Raw genomic sequence first — 17,219 nt, 5'->3', positions numbered from 1 at the left:
TTCCAGCCACATCAAGATGGTGGGAACGGCCAGACGTGCTGCCAGCTCCAAGTTTGGAACCATTTTCTGTTGTTGCTGAACCGTGACCTCCCTGCACCTCCCCTGTTCACTCTGGTCCCTGGGCCAGCCAACGCCTTGGGGGCACCCTGATTGCCAAACAGGAAAGTAAAAAATAGCACACATTTGAATTGCAGAGGAAAAACTGAAGCAAATAAAGACATTAATTCACAGACCAAATAGGCGGATTTGGGGTTGGCCAGCGATTTTACTTTGGAAGGACTTTGCGAATCTATGTGGGAGAGCAGAATGTTATTTAATTTTAGTTCAGTTTAATGCAGTTTTGTTTTTGTAAGGAGAACGCTGGTGTGGCCTCTGCACTGGGTCATCTCTGCTTCAATCTTTCTGGACCATGACCATGGGATCTTGTTTGGTACTGGCAGGTCACTCTTGGGCTACTATGGATGATGAGATGGGACAGGTACCTATGATGGAGTGGGTGCTCCAGGCCTAAATAACACCTTTAAGTTTGTTTTGACAAGTTAATGTGTGCTCCCCCACCTCTCCCTGAAATTTTACAAGACCAGAGTATTTTGATCAGCTTACCTTTCTCCTCATCCTAAGCAGAACCCCCAGGTTTTAGCTTATAGTGCATGTTAGAAGCCTAAAGATACTCTGTATGGACACACATAACAAAAGTCATGGTAGTGGTGGTGATGCTAATAACAGTGACAGCAAACACATAGGGTTTGGGATGGGCCACACACTGTCCTCAGTGTTTGTGCTACTTAACCCTCACAGCAACTTTATGAGATACTGTCATAGATTAGGAAACAAAGGCACAGAGGGGCTTAGTAACTTTCCTAAGGTCACACAGCACCAGTGCTGGGATTCAAACCCAGGCAGTCAGGCTCCAGGGACCTGGCTCTTCAATGCTATGTCATGTTGCTGCTCTACTAGTAATAAGTATATCACTTATAAGCCACGTGATGGGCACTGGGCCAAGACAATCAGAGATATTTAGGAGGAAGGAGCTCTGGGGACACAGGGGTTTGCCTGAGGCTGCATGGTAATGGTGGAACTCAAACTCAAATGTGGCTTCCTGATTACAAAAACTTACTCTCTTTTCCCTGAACTATTCTCAGATGAAAAGGTTCCAAGCTCAGACCATTTCGGGGTAAGGAAGGAATTGACTCACTGTGCATGCGGAAGCTTCCAGAAGTACCCAGCTTTATAGGCCAGGTCTGCTTATGACATGTTATGTCTAAATGAAGTCAAGCCATTTTTGAGCCAGGAAAGGGTAGACGTTGCTATTTAAAGGAATCCCTATTGCTTTTTTTCCTCCCAAGGCAAAGACTCACTCCTTCTTTTACCTTCTGTATTAATGAAGAAGCAGAAGATGGAGCCAAATCAATTCAGGAAGAATCAATAGGAAAGTCCTGGCAGACATGCCTTCTGCCCAACAGTTAAGCTGTTACAACCTGCCTGTGGGAGTTAATGTAGAGGAAATAGTCCCTGGGGCCTCTGGGAGGATGGCTCCCTGCCAAGGATGCTGTTTCAAAGTCAGACACAGAGGTGGGGGCAGAATCTTTAGGGAACTTGGCCTGGGATCTTGCCAAGCTCTCGTTTTTACAGCAGACTTGGAAACAGCCACTTGCCTCTTCCCAAATTGAGCTGCCTCTGCTGAATTGCTAACTTTGCCACTGGGCTCCGTGTTTTGCCATCCCTGGCAAGTAAGGTTTGGAGGGGCCATTGATTCATCTGGATCCTGACTTCAAGTCTGACTGGGAGAATAGGCTCCAAGCTCATCTGGGAAGAAACAGGATAGGATTCAGCTGGGGTAGGGGAGTTGGTTCCTAGTAAGGAAATTTTTAAGAGATTAGAGACAAGGAATTGAGAAACATGGTGGGACAACCAAAACGGGGAAGGATAACGGAGCTACCAGAATAGGCAGGTAGGGGTGTGTGTGTGTAGGGGTGTGTGTGTGTGTGTAAAGGGTAAGCTGTTTAACAAACATTTATTGAGCACCTGCTCTTTTTTGGGCTAAGTGCAATGTGAGGTAAGAAAGAGTGATAAGATCCTAGAGCTGGAAGAGTTCAATTTGATTCAAACACGGCCGTGATTCAAACACGGCTGCTATAAATGCAAAATCCACTCCATTCTGGTCAAAGTCCTAGCATGAGAGCATCCAGCCCCCTTTGATGGAGACACTCTCTGCCCCCATGACAGCACCGCCTCAATCCCCGACTTTGTTGCTAGTTCTTGTTATTAGATGACTTGTTCTTTGGCTGAGCCAATGAACGCAACTTCTTTGCAGTTTCTGAGTTCTGTCTTCAATATCTGTCCACTTGCTGGTTTGACAAATATTTGAAGATAGCTTCTTCACATACAATAGAAAAAGAAGCCTCTTATAATCTCCAGGTCAATCCCTCTCTTCTCTGTGTTCTTACTGCATGTAGTAAATGCCTTTCTTCCAGCCTTTGTCACACTGGGTCTGTCTAATTATTTTTGTATACATAGTCGACTAATATTTACTGAGCAACTCCCTTCTACCAGATGTTGTAGTAAGAAATTTCATAAGGTTTTTTGCTTAATCCTCATTCCAATTCCCTGACATAGGTAGTACATCCTCTTTACAGATAAGAAAATTGAGGCTCAAAATGAGGAAATGGTTTCACTTCTCTGTCAGTTTCCTCATCTGTGTAATGTGGATGCTAATACTGACCTTGTAAGGCAGTTGTGAGGAGTAAATAAGTAAAATGTACTCTTGCATATAGTAGGTGTGCGATAAATGGGAGCTATTTTTTCCAGTAACAATCCTTCCATGGGTCAGCCCATCCCATTTTTATCAATGATGATGATAATAATGATGATATTAATAACATTAATATACACTCTGTCCAAGACATAGTGCTGAGAGTTTTTCACACGCATTATCTTGCCCAATTCCTTCAATTCAGGTAACTGGTAACATTATTATCCTGTTCTGTAGAAGAGGAAATTGGAGGCCAGAAACAAAGTTACTTGCCCACAGTCATAATAGCCATAAAGAACAGGGCTGGGATTGGAAGAGTCTGGTTGGCTCCTAAGCCTCTGCTCCCAACTGCTTCTTCCTCTACCACATCCTTATTGAGCTGCTCTCTACTGCATCCCTTGCCATCTAAGTGCTGGGGACCAAGGGCCCCATCAGAGTGCCAACTGGGGCATGGAGGTCAAACTGGGGTACATCACAACCCTGTGGGTGTATTAGGATGCATGCAAAGGAAGAGTCCCAAATGAGGTAGATCTCAGAAAGCGGTCCTGGTAGAAAGAGAATAGGTCTGGGAGACCATGGGATTGTCAGAGGTGCGATGGAATGAGGGCAGGAGGCTCTAACAGAAGTAGATTTTGGATTATGGTGAAACCACAGAGTCACTCCTCCAGGGGTGAGTACAGCCTTAGAAATTTCCAGACTGCAACTATGAGCGTTTAGGGAAATTAACTCCAAAGATGTCTGTCTTCTCTTTCTCTTCCACTCCTCCCTGCCCACCCCCATCCCAGTGTCTCTTACCTGAATGCTTGCTCTTATAAACACAATCATCTATTCTAGTTGCTTCAGAATTACAAAGAAAACAATTCCAGACATACTGGGAGCTGGATGCCTACCCTGAGATGTGGTCCCTAAAGTGGTTCAGGCCTCCCTAACTTCCCTGTCTCTGTCTTGCCTTCTTCTACAGTGATCCGGGCCAAGGTGGTGGGGAAGAAGCTGGTGAAGGAGGGGCCCTTTGGCACACTGGTCTACACCATCAAGCAGATGAAGGTGAGTGACAGCAGCCTGATCCCAGGATTCAGGAGGGTTTGGGTTTTTTTTGTCAGAGTCTTGGCCAATGGAGGCAAGTGGGGTTGGACTTAGGGTGTGTGTTTGCTCAGTGTCTGAGCCCCAGCCCTAGCCCCTCCACCTGGCTGGAGAGGGCATAGATGAGGCAGCAGAAAGGGACAGGTGGTGGTGGTGGTGCTGGCTGCTTCATCCCAGAGCCAGGGCCAGTGGAGTCCCTCAGAGGCAGCTGTTAAGAAGCTGCGCTCTGGAACCAGACAGCAGAAAGCCCTGTTACCTAGTAACTATGAGACACTGGCCAAGTCACTGCCCCTCTCTGGACCTCAGTCTTCCCATCTGTAAAATGGGGGGAGGGATGTTGACTAGATCGTCTCTACAGGCTCTTCCGAGGTCTGACGTTTTAGGATTCAACAATGCCTGCTGGTTTTATGCAGTCACTGAAGTTACAACTTAGGTTTAACCTCTCAAAACTTTACATTAAACTTGTGCTGATCACAGGAACCTCAAGCCAAAGTAGGAACTTCACCCTCTCTCCCTATTTTCCCGGCTTTAATTGTCTTCTTGCATCCCATTAGTTAGCATCGTTTACAAAGCACGTTCACATAACTGAGCATATTTGTGAGGATGTTAACATTATGAAGCACATTCAGGAAGTATGCCCTAAGAAAAAGCACATCCGATTCAAAACCTAGGGAGCCTGCCTCCTAGTCTCAGCTCCATTCCTTCACCTGGCTCACTGGCCTTAGAATTGTCCCTTTTCCTGGGCTCAGTTTTGCCATATGTCAACAGTGTGAGGTTGGGCTGGGTACCCCTAAGAGCCCTCCTGGCTCAGGCATTTCAGGATTCTAAGTGCCCTGGGACACGGGCTGTGTTACTTCTAAGCAGGAGCTGGTTTGGGTGCCTCAGCACAGAGGACTGGGGCTCGACCCTGAACAACTTGGCAGCTGGTCCACCACTCCACCTTTGTAAGCACCTCCCTACATGCAGCACTCTGTGCCAGGAGCTGTGGAGGCCACAAGGAAGATGCGGTTCCTATGTTTAGGAACTATAGTCAGGCGGGAGAGAAGACACATGTGCAGGACTAATCAGGAGTCCGAGATGGGGTGTGCCCAGGTCCCAGGGGACTGCTAGCCCTTGTACTCAGTGCTCACATTTGCATTCCCAGCAATTAGGGTGGGACCGGCAGGCAACAGGGACTTGGTAAATGCTTGTCCATCTAATGAGGGGACGAGTGTGAGACGCACTGGCCTGAAACTCCCGAGGAGACAATTTATGGGTAGAATTGAGAGGGGGAGTGACAAAGCCCCTGGGTTGTAACCAACCATCTCAGAGGCAGACCTCCAGGCCTCATAATTCCTGCATCCTGAGGCCTGAGGTTAGATGTACCAAGTTTGTGGAACCTGTTGCTTTGGATTCAATTTTGGAAACATCCACAGCATTCTGGTTATGTAATGTCCAGAGTCAGCCCTGGCCAGCTGCCCTTGGCTGCCCAAGCTTGGTCATGGGACCAGCTTATGTCTTCAGATGGCCATGGGGAGGGAAGAGTGGGTGGAGAGGGGACCAACAAGAGCAATAACAACCCAAAAAACCCACTGTGCAACCCCTGGAAGCTGGCAAGCAAATGCAAAAGCAGATTAGACAAAAGCAGAGGTTCAGGAGATGCATTCTCTGCCTGCTCTGGAATAATCCTTCACATTGTGAGACGCACTATGGTCAGCAGAGAGCTGGGAGGGGAAGAGGCTGGGAGCAGTGGTTCCTAAGTTTGCCTAGCTTCTCTCCTTCCTTCAAGGCCTGGATGCCAGGGTGACCAGAGGCCCTTGCTGTGGGCAGAATGTCCCATTCCCCCCTCACTGGAAACAGCCTCTAAGCAGTGTTTAGAGGCCAAATAACATTTGCTCACCCATCCACTTCAGAGCACACACACCCACTCCCAAGACACGGGTCTTTTGTTGTCCATTCACCATCTTTCACCCAGGTCCATGGATCAGAGTGCTGGACGTTAGAAAATAAATTCCCTTGATTTACTTGTGACAGAGGCTCAAAGGGAAATGAGTTGTCCAGAATCACACATTTAATTAAAGCTAGATCTGGTTCCCAAGCTGAGGTGTCAGGGTTCCTTCCCAATCCTGTGTGCTCTTTACAGTGACTCCCAAAATATCCCTGCCATCTTACTTTGATCATCAACCACTATCTAGTACGTTTTATTAACTCTGCCCTGCTACCAGCCCAATATTAGATAACCTATAGAACTGGTCATTGCCCTTCTATCCAAACAGCCCCTGGATTCTGCTGGTCTCCAGGTACCAGTCTGCTAATCCAAGAAGGTACAAGACATAGGAGTAGGAGTAGGCCATTCAGTCACCCTCCCTCCCTCCCTCATGTCCTTTCTTCTCTCCCTCCTCCCCACGCTCTCAGTGCTTCTGTGCTTTGCACTGTGCTTTTTTGAGCTGAGGATGCAAAGATATATATATATATTTTTTTGGCGGTACACGGGCCTCTCACTATTGTGGCCTCTCCTGCTGCGGAGCACAGGCTCCGGACGCGCAGGCTCAGTGGCCATGGCTCACAGGCCCAGCTGCTCCGCGGCATGTGGGATCCTCCCGGACCGGGGCACGAACCCGTGTCCCCTGCATCGGCAGGCGGACTCTCAACCACTGCAGCACCAGGGAAGCCCCAAAGATAATTGTTATAATGATGGGGGAACAATTCTCACCACAACCCTGTGAAATAGATACACATTATCCTTTATTTTACAGGTGATATTTGGAAAGGCTAAACAACCGTCAAGATTGTATAGTCAGAAAGTAGTAAACTAGAGCGAAATTAGCATTTTTGCCTACAGGGAGATTACAGAGCAGTGGAGCAGCAGGCTGATTCATCATTCCCACCCACTTTGGGGGCTCCCCCCACCCCATTTGTATCTAGTTCCCCTAGGGAACAAAAGGAGGTTAACTTGGGTTTGTGGATTTGTCATCCAGCAGTGTAGCTCTTGACTTGCAAAGGGTGTATGGAAAAATATCTTTGTAGGAGGGAAGGGGGAGAGGCCAGAGAGGGGAGTCTGCAGGAGTTTTGGCACTGGTCCCTGGGCGCTTTGTTCTAGCGGATTAGAGTCTACCCCAGAGAGTCAGCCGGGGAAAGCAAGGACTCCCTTAGAGCAGGACTAAAGGAACGGGGAAAACGTGAGAATTTGAGCTGCTCTGTCTGACCTCTCTTCTCTCTCAGAGTTCCCACCCCCTCCCCCCAAAACCTCTCACCAGATGAAAGGCAGGCAGACCCTCTCCCATATGCTAATTCCAGGGCCTCTGGTCCTCCTTTCAGGCATCTCTTGAGTGTGCAGTGACCCACAGGTGTGTTTGGGGGCAGGGGAAGGGTGTTAGAATGTTGAGGGAGCTTATTGCAAACCCAAACATGGAGATTCGCTGGGGCTGAGGTGCTGGGCTGTGGTACAAAGGTGGAAGTTTCCAGAATTGGATGTTCTAATCTTTGGGGATCTTATCTCTTATCAGGACCATGAGAAAGCATCTGCTTTGCCTGTAGCTTTAGTTTATGCCATGGAGACATGCTCTCAGGCTGGCTGCAGGGGACAGCACGTGGGGGACATTATGTCCCAGCTGGTCTTGGGAAAGGCCCATGGGGAGGCCCGCTGGTCATGTGCTGTGCATGTCCTGACTCTGGGCAGGACAGATCTGCTGGACAATCGGAATGCTTGGCCCCCAGTGACTTCCTTCCTTCAAGGCTTTGTCTAATCAAATGATTAATAGCATTTGAAGCTATTTGAAGCTCCAGCTGGAAGCCTCTCTGACCGCCCCAGCCTATGGGGAACTGTTCTCCTCCTCCAAATGCCTGTGACTCTGTTCTCGTGTGCTCTGCCACCCCAGCTAGACAGCCCATTCTGTGAGAGAAAAATCCATGTACTTGGTACCTCAGTCAGGTATCTAATGTCTCTGAAACTCGGTTGCTTATAAGAATCAGTTGTGAGTTTAAATGAGTTCATGATATAAAGCAGTATCCAGCACAGTGCTGTAGGCATGCCAGAAATATCTGACATAGTGGTGACAGTTCATGCTGCAAGTATAAAGACCAGACATTCCATAAGAAATAGGGAAAACTCCCCAAACTCAAAAATTTCTTTCCCACGTTATTTGTCCCTTCACCCCAAGGGAAGTTAACTCCTTAGAACTTCATGTAGATACTATCACAAAGCGAAGCCAAGCCCAGAGGCTTGTAGAGTCCAATGTGGTGTATATACAATATTGCAATTAAATATTATAATGGAATATTATTCAGCCTTAAAAAAGGAAATCCTGTCATTTTGACAACAAAGATGAACCTGGAGGACATTATGCTAAGTATAAGCCAGACACAGAAAGAAAAATAATGCATGATCTCACATATTCGTGGAATCTAAAAAAGTCGAATTCTTAGAAGCAGAGAGTAGAATGGTGGTTACCAGGGTCTAGGAGGTGGGGGAAATGCGGAGATGTTGGTGAAAGGGTACAGATTTTCAGTACTGCAGGATGCGTAAGTTCTGGAGAGCTAGTGGACAGCTAGCTGGACAGCTAGGGGACTATGGTTACCAACACTGTACTACATACTAGAAAGTTGTTAAGAGAGTAGATGTTGTGTTCTCACACATAAAAAGGTAACTATATGAGGTGATGGATGTGTTAACTAGCTTCATTGTGGTAATCACAATGTATACATATATCAAAACCTCCCCTTACACTGATACACTTTTTATCTGTCAGTCATACCTCAGTAAAGCTGGGGGAAAAAAGAGCAACCTGTCTACATCTGAAACCGGCTTTAACTACTTGCACTTAAGTGATGAGGCTGGGCAAGACATGTAGGAAGAAGAGGACCAAATCCTTCCCTCTGCTTATTACGAACTTTAGTATAACTGGCTTTAAACTAATTTTTACTAAAGGTATGCCAAGTGCTATTCTAAGGCATTTAATTCTCAAAAACGCTATATGAAGTAACTGCTTTGCCCCAATTTACAGATGAAGAAACTGAGGCCCAAAGATGGTACGTAACTTTCCAAGAGGCAAATAAGTGGCAGAGACAAGATGCAGACTCTGGCTGTCTGTCCACAGAACCCAAGTTTACCATTAATCTTCCATTGCATCGGCTGGATCAGATTAACACCCTTTCCAATTCTGAGATTCTCAGATTCTCTGATTTCAGGACATTATAAACCTGTTATAACCCTCCTAAGTTTGTCAAACCAATTCTCGGTCTCTATGACTACAAACCTAATAATACTTTAGGATACTTTAGGATCAATATTTAGATCAAACTGGATTATTATAAAGAAAAGACAACAAAATGAGTAAAACCTGCCTTTACCATACATTTACCATATTATTTTCAGAATTGACCCTGAAAGGCAGCTCTGTATTTGTCAGACTCAGTCATTTATAATGTGTTAAGATTTTGGCTCCATATGCAAGTGCTAGAAACCATATTAAAATAAAGGGTTCTTCAATTCAAAAGTAGCAGAGATGCCAAGCTGATTTCAACAAGCTGAGTTCTTACTGGGCAGGGGCTTGATTCTTACCCATAAAGCAGAAAAGAGATACAGGGGACAGACCAACATGGAATAAACTGAGTCTCCAACAGGCTGGCCTGAAAGACCTAGAGAGAGTACTGAGTTGGAACACTTGCCAAAAAGTCAAGGGTCATCCACACCAAAGTGAGAAGCTGTTGGGCCTGGGAGTGAGTACAGGGGACGTTCTCCCGAGGCCACACTTGATGGCATGCACACAGCAGCACCCTTAAGCATGGTTCCTGTTAAAGCCAGAGAGGCACCATCCATCACTGAGGAAGTGGGGGGTAGGATGTGACACGCCCGTGCTCCCCGAGAGCACAGCTCAAAACTGAGAGGACAGCACTTCTCGCTGCTCTTGGCTGCATTTCCTCATTCATCTGGAGAGCCTCCCGGGAAAAGAGGGTTAAGAAGGGAGGCCAGGTAAATTAAAAGCACCTGCACCGATGGTTGCACACAATTAGAACAGCACTCCCCTTAAAAAGGCAGAGGCTCCCAAACCCTGTCGGTCCAAGAGACCCTTTGTGATGGCAGAGGGCCTCATGGACCACCTACCCCCGCCAGCCAGTCGCCACTTAAAAGAAGATGGGGAGAAAGAAAAACAGCCCATTAGACTGAATGGGAGGCACTTAGATGAGACACCAATGAGGTGATGTCTGGCTTTTTATTACCATTAGTAAATTACTTATGCATGCCAGGAACTAAAATAGAGACGTTGTCTTATTGGAAACCCTTGGGATAAGCCTAGAGACCACCAGCCATCCAGGGCCTGTGTACTCTGAGAACTGGGGGATAATGGGATTCGGCAACACCTCGGTGCCCCCTCCCACCTCCACCAGCTCACATGGTTAGCAGTTGTCTCAACAGATCCGGGCCCACATAATGCTCGTGGACTTGACCTGGAATAACCAAGTGGGTTCAGCCTCTGTTACATTCACACCAGTGGCTCTGAGCGCATGCTTACAAAGGAGGCACGATAGCTATAAATGGCACCTGCCTGCATCAGAGGCCCTTAGCCATGAACTTGTGAGGCTGCACTGGGAGACAGCATAGGATAATGGTTAAGAGCAGATTCCCCTGCTTGGATGCCTACCTCTGCTATTCGCCAACCGTGTGGCCTTAGACAAGCCACTTAATCTGCCTAGGCCTCAGGCTCCTCATCTGTAAAATGGAATGGGAGGTGTGACTGGATGGATGGGAAGGCTTCTCGGGGAAGGCACCACCCATGGCTCAGACAAGTGAGGAGCAGGTGGCCTCGTCTCTGAAGTGAAGACCCTGGGGTAGGTAGGTCAGTGACCGGCCACATAGTGGCCTATTAGGGGAATCCGACCCCACAGCCCAAATGACAGCATGTGTTCTGAGCACTGGTCCCCCTCTCATGATATTCCTTCTGCCCACAGATGTACCGAGGCTTCACCAAGATGCCCCACGTGCAGTACATCCACACAGAAGCTTCCGAAAGTCTCTGTGGCCTTAAGCTAGAGGTCAACAAGTACCAGTACCTGCTGACAGGTAACGGCCAAATCCAGCATCTAGGCCAGGGTTTGGCCAAGGTCCACTGTTCCTTCACTTTAGAGGATGGAGAAGGAATGGTAGACCCAGCAGTGTTCTCAGGACTTTGGCGATGAGCCCACTGACTTATAAGGAATATCTAGTGTTGAGTCCATCTTGCTTGACCAGTGGTGGGAGCTTGAAGTTCCTACAGTGAGGCTGGATTTTAGTCTCCGCTCCACCACTGACTCTGGGGAGGAAACCTAGTTTTGCCTGGTTTTGCAATTTCTCAGCTTTACTGTAAATGAAAAGAAATTGCTAGTACCTATTGCTCTCCACATCTTAGGACAACCTATTAGGTCTGTCTTTGAAACTTATCCACCTTTAGGCAGTCAACGTAGAAAGGAAAAAACAAAAGCAAGATCAAAAAGCCATTGACACGGGAAGAGAATAGTTGGTCTCTGGCCCCAGCTCCAGTGCTTACTGGGTTTGGGACCTTCTGCAAATCGCTTAACCTCTGAACTTAATTTTCTGTATTTGGAAAATGGGAATACAACTCATCCTAAAAGGTGTTGGGGAGGATGAAATAAAACCATGGGACTGAAGAGTACGTAGCACAGTTCCTGGCCTAAGGGGGTTACTCAGTAGGTATGAATTCTTCCTCTTCTGGCTGGGTTCTGGACAAAATAACCCCCGCTTGTTGTCCCTCTCCTCCTCTAGGCCGTGTCTATGATGGCAAGATGTACACAGGACTGTGTAACTTCGTGGAGAGGTGGGACCAGCTCACCCTCTCCCAGCGCAAGGGGTTGAACTATCGATATCATCTGGGTTGTAATTGCAAGGTAAGCCCCAGGGAGAGCAGGCAGGGGAGGTGCTGGCTCGCAGCCCCAGAAACATCAGCTCCTACAGTACTGGGCACTGGGCCGTGAGGCTGGGAAGGGTGTGCATGTCAGGCCTGAGCAGAGGGGCAGGTCCGAGAAGGAGTGGTGAGGAATGTTGCACCAGGCTGAGCAGTGAAGAAGGCGAGGAAAGAATGACTTTCTGCTGTAATATGTGCTGCCCACTTGGCAGCTGCCAGGGCATGAGGGCTCTTCAGCATCCTTGGCCCCTCCCATGGCTCAAGGTTGTGGCAGGTACAGGATCCTTACGTTGGCAGGTCCTGCCCAGCAGCCCCAAGTGGGTTCACCTAGGCAGCTGACGCACTGGTGGCCCCCGCCCCAGGTGGGCAAGCTGGCGCAGGACTGCTGATACCACTTGCTGCAGAGGGTCACTCTTCAACCTGGCCCAACTCCTTGACCCAAGCACAGGGTCAGGGCACACAGCCTTGCTGCTGTGGGAGGCAGTTAGGCCATTCTCTTAGTTAATTCTCACAACAACTCTGCCAAATGGGACAATAGTGATTATGACTAGTACAGTTTTAATTGTCCCCATTTTGCAGAGGAGGAAACAGAGACCTAGAGAGCTTAAGTAGCTAGCCCTAAGTCACACAGCTCACTAAGTCTGATTTCTAGCCTAGGGCAGCTGGACTCTACAGTGTATGCTTTAATCTTTCTAATTTCTCAATTCCCTACAACAGCTGAGAGCTCCCGCCTTTGCCTGTTACCATTTGAGAGGGAAAGCACTCCCAAATGTCTAATTCTACCACTTTCTGGCTGTGTGACCTGGGGCAAGTTACTTAACCTCTCTGAGGCTCTATTCTTTGTAAAACGGAGATAAATCTGTTATGAGAATTAAAGAGAATAATATAGAAGCACTTAGCAGAATGTCTGGTACACAGTAGGTGCTCAATTAAGTGTTGGTGAGTGTTATTTATATTATTTTCACTAAGGGAGTGATGTGGCTGGGCTCCACCTGCAGTGGTCCCAAGTTCTGAATCCAGTCTCAGGCAAGCATCAGGCCTAGGTCCACCACAGCAGGCTCCACCAACCTTTGGTTGTTATCTCACTGCAGATCAAATCCTGCTACTACCTGCCTTGCTTTGTGACCTCCAAGAACGAGTGTCTCTGGACCGACATGCTCTCCAATTTTGGCTACCCTGGCTACCAGTCCAAACACTATGCCTGCATCCGGCAGAAGGGTGGCTACTGCAGCTGGTACCGAGGATGGGCCCCCCCGGACAAAAGCATCATCAATGCCACAGACCCCTGAGTGCCAGACCCTGCCCCAACTCACTTCCCTCCTTTCCCACTGAGCTTCCCTTGGACACTAACTCTTCCCAGATGATGACAATGAAATTAGTGCCTGTTTTCTTGCAAATTTAGCACTTCGAACACTTAAAGGAAAATCTATGCTGTCATATGGAGTTTATTTGGAACCATCCTCCTGGCCCCACCCTTCCCTTTCTTTTTGGTTTTGACATCACCCATTTCCACCTGGAAATTTTTGGTGCCATGCCGGAAAGAATGAGGAATGTATATTCTTCTTTGTGATGATATAATCTATATTTTTTTAGGAAAACAAAAATTGAAAAACTATCCAATTTGGGCATTGTAATACCTACCCCTCTTTCTTCTTCCCCATCTCACCATTTCCCAGACCCTCCTCCCTTTGCCCTTCTCTTCCCCCTTCCCCAGTACATAAAGGACACAGACAAGGAAGCTGCTGAAAAGCCAACTGTTTCAAATCAGTCAAGGGCAGCAAGCAGATAGACTCAAGGTACGCAGAAGATCTTATACACCAAGGAGATGCTACTGCATGTCCCCACCAGACTATGTCTGTCTGTGTCTGCACGTAAGAGTGAGGGAGGGGAGGAAGAAACTGCAAGAGGGTCTGGATGATGCAGTACACACACAATTCCCCAGCCCAACGATGCTTGGGTTGACCAGATGTTTCTGAGTCTGGAGCAAGCAGCCAGGCCAGAATAACAGAACTTTCTTAGTTGGTGAAGACTTAAACATCTGCCTGAGGTCAGGAGGCAATTTGCCTGCCTTGGACAAAAGCTCAGGTGAAAGACTGAGATGAATGTCTTTCCTCTCCCTGCCTCCCACAAGATTTCCTCCTGGAAAACTCTTTAGTAGATTTGGCCAGGAGCTTGCCTTTATGTAAATTGGAGAGATACAAACACAGTACACTATCCACAGATATAGAACCAGTAGATATGGGTAGAGAATACTATTTCCAAAGTAGCATTTATCTCACCTAGGGGGATGTGTTTGCATACACATTTGCATATACCCACATGGGGACATAAGCTAATTTTTTACAGGACACAGAATTCTGTTCAATGCTGTTAAATACACCAATAGTTTAATCTCTTCTATTTTGTTGTTGTTGCTTGTTTAAAGAAAATCATGACATTCCAAGTTGACCTTTTTTTTTTTTTCATTTTAATTAAAATTTGAAATTCTGAGCACCCTCAGCATCCCTCTAATTGGGGTCTTCTGACCTCTGTCCCTCTCCTTTTCTCCTGCTTCATGTTTGGGGCCTTCATTTAACTGCCTTACAGGCTTGGCTCAGATGGGAGATGAGAGTGAATGTGGGTCAGGGGCCTGGGCACAGGAAGGAAAGCTGCAGTGCCCTGCCTTGGCTAGATGGCCACCTTTCCTGGGTTTGGGGACAACTTGCTCCTCTTCCTCCAGCTTACTGGTGGGTGAATGCCACCTCCTGAGGTCCTCAGCTCATAAAGTTAAAATTGGTGGTCATTGGGAAAGCCTTACTCTGCAATCAGCTGTAGGGTTTTTGTTGTGTTTTTTGAAGTAAAACTATAATATAAATTCTCTGATTAAATAAAATTATTTTAAGTTTTAGTGTTGAAAGTGAGATGCCAAGAGTAGGTGATAATGTATATTTTACAGAATTGGGGATGGTAGGATGGTTACATTTAACATGATTGCTCTGTCTCTTTTTTCAGATTATGGGTATTTATCCTGTATTAGTATTTGTATCTTCAGTTCATTCCACTTTAGGAAACAGAGCTGCCAACTGAAACAGGAGAAAAAAAAAAAAGAAGCAGACAATACATTGTAATGTCTCGCACACAAATGCAAATGCCCAGGCAAGGTGTTTGGCAGGACCCCAGTGCAGGAAGGCAGTACAGGCATCCGGTTTCCTTGGGATTGATTTCATTACCTACCTTTCACCTTGTGGTTATGACATCTGGCATACAGGAAATGGGGGTGGGGGGGCAGGTGGGGGGGGTGCTTTGCTCTCTCAATGGGGCAGCGTGAGCAGGAGAAGCTGAGGTCAGCAGGCCAGTGGTTTTTAAGGGGTGAGCCCCAGACTTGGTGTTTTAAGATTTTCTTTATTTGGACCTCAAAGTCCTATAAGGTGGAACCCCTAACCCAACCTGCACAAGTGCCCTCCCACAATTGGGCATTAGTGTGACCTCCATGAGGCATCTGGCTTTTCTTGGTCCCTGGTGGGGTCATCTCCACTCACACAAGGAGGGGCTTGAGGTGAGGCCTGAGCATGTGTCACCTGAAGTTTCCCTCTGAAAAGTTGGTGGAACCACAGTCCCATCTGCCAGGCCCTGGCAAGGAAAACAGCAGGTCCTGAGCAAAGAAGGGTCCTTTGCAGAGTGATGTCAGAGGGCGGTTTTTGAGCTTTCTATAAGCTATAGCTTTGTTTATTTCACTTGTTCACTTACTGTATAATTTAAAGTCATTTATGTAGCTGAGACACTTCTGTATTTCATTCATATCGTGAACGTTTTATTTTGCTAAATCTTATGTCATGTGTAGGCTGTAATATGTGTACATTGTGTTTAAGAGGAAAAAGAAAAAAAAACAAAACCCACACGCCGCCATTTTCCTGAATCAAATTCTACAGTGGAACGGAGGGTAAATACTTCTACTGCGCAGGCAGCTAGACTGGCGAATTGGGGAAACTAGAAGGAACTAGCACTAGAGACTCCTCCAGACTCCTCCCTATCGGCATCCTCGTGGCTTTCTGGACTAGGAGGGAAGAGAGAAAAAATAGCAAGTACATTCACATCCTTGCTCTGAGGCACCTGGCCCTGGGCAGTCTGCTGGTCATTCCCATTCCCTTCTCCCTCTAGTCCGTTTGTCCACCCCATTGGGAAGCCACGATTTCTCCTAAAAATCCAGGGCTGTGGGACCTGCGATTCCAAGCTCTCTTGGCCTCCTCTGGCCATCTCTTCTGTCTCCCTATCCAAAAGCACCACACCCAGGCTCTCACCTTTCAGGCCAGTGCTCCATCTGGCCAGGGTAGATAATACTGGGAGACTCCTGTGCTTTAGCCTTACCCAGCCCCAGACCCTACATCGTGGCAATCAAGCTACAGCCCATGAGCACCATTTTTCATACCATGGTTCTTGAGCAATTAAACAAATGACTTATTGGAACAGCTGTCTCATAGGAACTGTGGTCCCCAGGAGACAATACCCTCCCCCCCCCCGCCTCTGCCCTTCATCATATGCTCAATGATCAACAATATGGATTAACCAAAAATGACACCCAAGTGTTTGGCTCCTGGCTGCCAAAGTAAAAATATCACTAAAATAGTTTTACACAAGAAAAACACTTAAATTCTGACAGCAAAAGCAAAACAAAATGGGGGAGTGCTGGGGAGACAGATACCAACAGCTTCCAAATTGGCTCTTGGGAGACACGAGGAGGGCTCATACTCCAAGGGGAGGGGCTTCGTAAATTCTCCCATGACCCCCACCTTCCTCCTTAGCCGGTCTGCTGTCCTGAGACCCAGAAGTGATGGAGAGAAACCAACCAGAGAAAACCCTGTCTGGAAGGAATGTATTTGTTGCTAAATTTTGTAGCACTGTTTACAGTTTTCCTCCATGTTATTTATGAATTTTATATGCCGTGAATGTATATTGTCTTGTAATGTTGCATAATGTTCACTTTTTATAGTGTGTCCTTTATTCTAAACAGTAAAGTGGTTTTATTTCTATCACACACCTGATAGAGTCTCTTGTCTCCTTGTGTCCTGACTGCCATTGTGGGTTATAGGGATCACAGAGGGCTTTGGAAGCCAGGTCCTGCCTGCTTTGGCTCCTGGTCTGTGCCCACTCCCCTCCCTCCGCTCACTTCTACAGCATGGACCCACCTGCCCCAGTCAGGTGCATTTTCAGGAGCAGCATCTTAGCTTTCCTCCTGGCTGCTAATCCAGCCCTGACCTTGCTCCCTGATTCTATGGCCAGGGTTCTCCCTAGTTCTACGGAATCTGGATCAATATCGAATTGCCAATTAGTGGTACAGGTATTCCCAGACTGGGCCCCTGACTTGGCCTTCCCTGGTGGGAAGAATCTTCCTAAGAATCTCAGCCTGGTGGAAGTGGGAGGGGGAGGGGGAGGCTCAAACAGCAGTCCTTGATGCCAAATGCCTGCCTGAAATTCCGAGTAGGGCTTGGCCTAGTTGGGAATGCCAGGAACTCACTACAGCCAGCCAACGCCTC

General features: G+C 47.3%; 2 protein-coding genes across 3 annotated transcripts in view; one reads left to right on the top strand and one right to left on the bottom strand.

Moving 5' to 3' along the window:
* TIMP3 (TIMP metallopeptidase inhibitor 3) overlaps positions 1 to 14,798 on the top strand; it is a 55,167-nt gene extending 40,369 nt beyond the window's left edge. Inside the window, exons 2-5 of the mRNA XM_030856138.3 lie at positions 3,714 to 3,796; positions 10,760 to 10,871; positions 11,571 to 11,692; positions 12,801 to 14,798. Coding sequence (XP_030711998.1) covers positions 3,714 to 3,796; positions 10,760 to 10,871; positions 11,571 to 11,692; positions 12,801 to 12,998 — 515 coding nt within the window. The 3' untranslated portion in view covers positions 12,999 to 14,798. The remainder of the gene's footprint in view (positions 1 to 3,713; positions 3,797 to 10,759; positions 10,872 to 11,570; positions 11,693 to 12,800) is intronic.
* SYN3 (synapsin III) overlaps positions 1 to 17,219 on the bottom strand; it is a 459,136-nt gene that overhangs the window by 283,138 nt on the left and 158,779 nt on the right. The window lies entirely within an intron of this gene.

This window comes from Globicephala melas, chromosome 10, assembly GCF_963455315.2.
Source record: "Globicephala melas chromosome 10, mGloMel1.2, whole genome shotgun sequence".
NCBI lineage: Eukaryota > Metazoa > Chordata > Mammalia > Artiodactyla > Delphinidae > Globicephala > Globicephala melas.
Note: the sequence above shows the minus strand (reverse complement) of the source record. Positions and strands in the feature narration are given on the sequence as shown.